At 36.8% G+C, this 6,195-nt stretch overlaps 1 protein-coding gene across 2 annotated transcripts; it reads left to right on the top strand.

Annotated features, from left to right (window-relative positions):
• The first annotated feature begins 678 nt into the window (after positions 1-678).
• Positions 679-2,663, top strand: koko (cyclin Q). Of its 2 annotated transcripts, none has more exons than XM_077436796.1 (5): positions 679-783; positions 1,407-1,603; positions 1,677-1,889; positions 1,962-2,201; positions 2,416-2,663. In XM_077436796.1, exons 2-5 carry the CDS (start codon positions 1,412-1,414, stop codon positions 2,503-2,505), a joined length of 735 nt encoding a protein of 244 aa, XP_077292922.1. In that variant the 5' UTR covers positions 679-783; positions 1,407-1,411; the 3' UTR covers positions 2,506-2,663. The 2 variants fall into 2 exon arrangements, with proteins under 2 accessions (XP_077292922.1, XP_077292921.1); XM_077436795.1 differs by having other exon boundaries at positions 688-783; positions 1,370-1,603; positions 2,416-2,662.
• The last annotated feature ends 3,532 nt before the right edge of the window (positions 2,664-6,195 follow it).

Raw genomic sequence — 6,195 nt, 5'->3', positions numbered from 1 at the left:
TTAATGAAATCATTGCTGCCGAGACTGAATGTGATATTTTCCACCTTAGTGAGCGTAAATTGTCGGAAATTACTCTAACCCATTTATCTGATTGTCTGCGCTCATCATTGTTTTCATGATTGATTGTGATTTATGAGTGAAATTTTGATTAACTCTCTTCCATTTGGGCCTTACAGGGATGTTTTGTATTTGTAGTTGTTTCTTACATACATATTTATTGAAACTGGCTGTGGGTGCAAGGCATTCCTTATGCTATATTTTATTTGATATTTTTACTTTATCTGTTATTATTAAATGCTATTTTTTATGTTTATGTATGGATGTATTTATGTTTATGTTCAAATGTATTTTTTTTATGTATAATTGATGAGTATATTATTTTCGTTATGTATTAATTTATGTTTAATTGTTATTTTGTTTTTTTTTTGTGTTATATTTTTTGACCATTGTGGCGCTTTAGGAATTCCTGTTATGCCACAATGGTCTGTTTAGAATAAAATAAATAAATAAATATAATATATAGAATTAAATTTAATATTGTTTCTAAGAGATCTCATACCTGATTATAATTACTATTTAGCGCCTTAGTCAGAACACTTTAAGATGAAACATTGAATCTAAATTAAATCGTGAAAACTTAGAAAATAACATTAAAAACACGGAGTATGGTCGTAATTTATACTGTTTAAGTCATGATCAACTATTGACCTATTTAGACAATCAAACCCAACAACCGGCATCGTTTGACGTTTCGCTACGAACCTGGTTATTTTCTACAGTTTGGTTAGTTTATTTTATTTATTGTCATTTTATTTTTGCTTTAGCGTTCTTTATTCATACAAATCGATTAATAATCGAATTATCTCAATTTTATACCAAGAACTAAAAAGTACATGAACATTCTTCATGGATTCGTAAATCCCATTCAGTATATCTTAACTGTGCATAGAAATGAACAAATGTGAAGAAGTTAATGGATTTGGCAATATATCATTAACCCCCGTTTATACATCCGACTTGTTTTATTCAGTGTATACATAACCTCAAAATAATTTCTTATATGAGAGCTAATCACTATATCAACAATGTGATTATGAATTATGCATAGATTATTTGGAACTCATGTAAATATTATAATTGAATTTATTCACATTTGTTTAGTACTTTTTGTTCACATTTATGTTATCACAGGATGCGGTTTATTGCTTGTATAAATATAATATAATAAGAACACACACACTATGCGGAATACATACTTACATTTGCATATCTAAACTTATTTCATTTCAAGTTTTTGTTTATTCGTTTGCGTGCTGACTTATTAATTAATACACTAGAGCCAAAACACAAAACATGTATTAATTTTAAGGCATCCGTTGAAATCTTAACCATGAAAGATGTAATAGACGTGATGGCACTCCAACGAGACAAATCGAGGAATCGTCACTTGGACTATATCGCCGCACCAGGCAACACCATGGCCACTCACTATATATTCGAATGCGGGATCAAATTGAACGCTCAACCATCAACTATCGCCACAGCCACCGTATTGTTTCACAAATTCTTCAAAGAAGTCGACAAATCAAACTACGATTGCTACGTTAGTAAACTTTCACATTACTTATACTATGCGAGATTGTTGCTATGTAATTTATAACACTATAATTTTCCAGGTAATAGGATCGGCATGCCTTTCATTGGCGGGTAAGCTGCGAGACGATCCGCTCAGTTTGAGAGACATTTTGAATGTTTCACGCGGGGCACTTCATCGCACCGCCGGTCCTCTGGAGCTGGGCGAAGAGTACTGGAGTCTACGCGGTTCGCTCGCCGCTGCGGAACTCCTCATCTTACGCACACTCTCCTTCCATCCAGATCCACCAAATCACGTAACCATAATTCACTGTCAATGTGATAAATATGTACGCACATGTATTAAATGTTGATTTTTTTCGTTACAGCATAGATATCTATTGCACTATTTGCGTTCCCTTCAAGCGTGGTTTCCAGCAGCCGAGTGGAAATCTGTGCCTATAGCTCGCACGACGATGGCTTTCTTGCAAGATTTCCACCACTCGCCTCTCATACTTGATTTCAGACCGTCGCACGTCGCCGTGGCCTGTCTTTGTCTCGCCTTGCACTGCTTAGGAGTGAGCGTACCCCTCGCTAATGCTCAAGAAGATGATTCCATGTGGTTTTCAGTGAGTGTAGAAATCAATAAGTAGTCAATGTTATTCAAATTTGTAATTATATTTATGAATCATTGGTTTGAAAGTTGCCAAATTAATAATGTATTCACTTTTCTGCTTTTTATTGAAGTTGAATTTATGTTTTTGCTATTGCATACATATATAGATCTGTACGATATCATTGTGCGTATTTAAATTTCTATTATTTACCTTCGCTTTGTTTCAGGTTTTTACAAAAGATTTATCCAAAGAAAAGAACTGGGAAATAATGGAGAAAATCATGAGCGTATATAATAAGGAACAGGATTCGATGTAATTTTTTTTCTATTTGTGAGTTTGAATGAATGATTTATAAAAATAAAACTAATTCTAAAAGTCGACTGAAAACATGTTTTTTTTTCTAATCGAAAAGTTCATACAGAATCTAATAGAACTCAAACTATGTCAAAAAAATCAATACATTTGATTGAAATTGCTTGTCGTGTATAATTCGTTAATATAAACACAATTAAAGGTCTATTTATATACATTATTGAGTACTGCGTGGACTATTCATACTATAAATGTACAGCAACACCCATTATTGTCTTTAACGAGTGCAAGGCAAAATCAGCTTACACATTTTATTTACTTATATTTATTCAATCAATCATGCACACTTGTCTAATAGTTAGCTCTAACATGACGAGTATATGTACTGTATAGATAATTATTTAAACAAGTATACACCGCTAAACACTACATCTATGGTCATACGGTTAACACCACAGAGACATCTATGGACAAATTTTTGCAGCATTTTCTAATCAGCGAAAATCGAGATGCTGAATAACTCAAATTTTTGCAAAAGGGATAGGACATTTCAATGAAATCAGATAAATTGGCAAACTCTCATACAAAACGATCGACCTTGGAGTCCCATATCCAAGGTCTGGTCAGCAACATACATAGAACCCGTGTCCACACAATTGAAAGCATTACATGTTAAACATTGATATATGTACATATAATATATGTAAATTACAGCGCAATATTGCTTTCGTCGTATCAATATTGACACAATATGACGTTTCCAAAAATATTCATAAGCGCATGACAGCACTTTCGTTAGTACAGGTGCACTCGCCACTATGATGTCACGTCATGCGTGAATATTTTCACAGTGGCCAAAGAAAAGCTGTTCTGCTTGAAACGTTTCGGTGACATGCACTGCTGTATAATATTAATAGATCGTGTCGGTTACTGCGGTTTCTGACACGCCACGTACACATTACGGAAGATATAAATGTGTCCATATAGAATGTATTAAAGATTAATTTTCGGACTGCTGTATACATGCAGTTGCCGGTCTGTGTAAGAGTAATTGTATAGTATTGTTGCGTAGGGGTGGATTCAGGATCCAAATGAAAAGCCGAAGTCGCTTCACAGCATTTATTCAACGATCCCAGAGGTCCACACGGAACCACCGCTCACTCCAGAATAATCTGATCTACAGTGCACCTCTTTATAAGGGCGAAATCACACGGAAGAACAGCACGTTGGTGCTTGGCTCCCCGCTGTGGGGGTTCTCCTACATTTCTTTAAATATGAGATACACCATTATCGATCACTGTCGAGCAAGGATACAATTTTACCGAAAACACTCCAGGGGATGATTTTGGGACAGTGCCACATTTTTTTCGCATTTTTAAAAGAATTTAAACAAAACCATGTGCCACGTTCCTTGCTGTGTGTTTTCGCCCTTAAGGACAAGTTGCACAGCACAGCTTCCCCGTTCCATTAATGTGTCTATTTTCTAGGCACTTAAAGATCTACCCTGGCGAGTCTACTGTTAACGCACGCACTCGCCCAGGTCTATGAGAACTCCAGCGTATCCTTTGTTCGGGCATTAGCCCTTTGAATGCTGAACAACGCCGATCGACGTTCTGCCAACAAGTCCATTGGCCTGAAAAACGCCAATAGGCGTTTGGGTTTGGTCCATCCGCTCTAAAATCGCCAGATTGACAGAACGGCAGCTTTAAACGTAATTCTCGTTTTCTCGAATGATAGATTGCATATCAGATGAAGAGTAACCTTTCGATGTGCACAGATGCAATTATTAAAATTGAGTTGGATCTTTCTGGCGAGTTTAATAAGGCAAGATTCGGAAATTATCGAATCTTGCCTTATTAAACTCGCCTGAAAGATCCAACTCAATTTTAATAATTACCATTTAATAATTGCATCTGTGCACATCGAAAGGTTACCCGTCATCTGATGTGTAATCTATCATTCGAGAAGATGAGAATTGCATTTAAAGCAGCCGTCCGTTAATCTGTCGTTCAATTTGTCTGGCGATTTTACACCGACACCGCATCCTAGGCGTTTATATTTTGAGCATTTACAAAGTAAACAAGAATACTACCCGCTTAGCCTTTCCAGGTACTATTATAATAAAATAAAAATGCATTGAACATGGGTCGTGAAATCCGTGTCAATTCATTTATCAACGTTTATAAAGACTGGTTTACACCGGAAAATCTGAATTTATAAACAGCAGAATTTCCCTATGGAAATCTCTAACTGCTGAGTATTTTAGACTGTGGCTTGGCATTTAGATTGTAAGCATTACATTTTTACAACAATGAAGAAGATGGAACTAGTTTTGGCAAAATACATTCTTTAATAGACGTCTTTTGTTTATATATTAGAGAGTCTAAAAACACCTTTACAAAATTCGAAATCCTCGGTTGTAGTTATCTAGGGTTTGTTTGGATTGGCTACAATTTTTATACTTGCTTTCTATTGGATGTCTAAATAATTCTAGTTGGAAATGTTGGCGAAATTTTCAGCATGGCGGACTTTCAACACATAAGACGTCAGCACTCAAAGGGTTAACCGAGTCCCACTAACCAAATCCGGGGTCTATTGTTCACCCACGAATCCACTTAGACAGTGGATACTCTCTCTCTAATGTTCCCACGTTACAGTATAAATCTAAAAGGAATAATTAAGACAAATCAGGATGACAATCGGGAGCATTAATGTGTCTATCGTCTAGGCAATTAATGATGTAACCTGGCGATTCTACTGTTTACGCACAGGTCTGTGAGAACTCCAGCGTATCCTTTGTTCAGGCATTTACTGAGTCCCATTAGCCAAATCCGGGGTCGCTATTGTTCACCCACGAATGCACTTGGACAGTGGATATTCTCTCTCATGTTCCCACGTTACAGTATAAATCTAAAAGTAATTATTAGACAAATCAGTATGACAACCATGAGCATTAATGTGTCTATTGTCTAGGCACTTAAAGGTGTAACCTGGCGATTCTACCGTTTACGAACAGGTCTGTGAGAACTCCAGCGTATCCTTTGTTCGGGCACTTACTGAGTCCCATTAGCCAAATCCGGGGTCGCTATTGTTCACCCACGAATGCACTTAGACAGTGGATATTCTCTCTCATGTTCCCACGTTACAGTATAAATCTAAAAGTAATTATTAGACAAATCAGTATGACAACCATGAGCATTAATGTGTCTATTGTCTAGGCACTTAAAGGTGTAACCTGGCGATTCTACCGTTTACGAACAGGTCAGTGAGAACTCCAGCGTATCCTTTGTTCGGGCACTTACTGAGTCCCATTAGCCAAATCCGGGGTCGCTATTGTTCACCCACGAATGCACTTAGACAGTGGATATTCTCTCTCATGTTCCCACGTTACAGTATAAATCTAAAAGTAATTATTAGACAAATCAGTATGACAATCATGAGCATTAATGTGTCTATTGTCTAGGCACTTAAATGTGTAACCTGGCGATTCTACCGTTTATGAACAGGTCTGTGAGAACTCCAGCGTATCCTTTGTTCGGGCACTTACTGAGTCCCATTAGCCAAATCCGGGGTCGCTATTGTTCACCCATGAATGCACTTAGACAGTGGATACTCGTGTTCCCACGTTACAGTATAAATCTAAAAGGAATTATTAGACAAATCGGGAAGACAATCGTGAGCAATTCGGACAGGG

Source organism: Arctopsyche grandis, chromosome 8 (assembly GCF_051622035.1).
Source record: "Arctopsyche grandis isolate Sample6627 chromosome 8, ASM5162203v2, whole genome shotgun sequence".
Taxonomy (NCBI): Eukaryota; Metazoa; Arthropoda; class Insecta; order Trichoptera; family Hydropsychidae; genus Arctopsyche; species Arctopsyche grandis.
The sequence above is the reverse complement of the archived record's forward strand: the minus strand, read 5'-3'. Positions and strand labels throughout refer to the sequence as shown.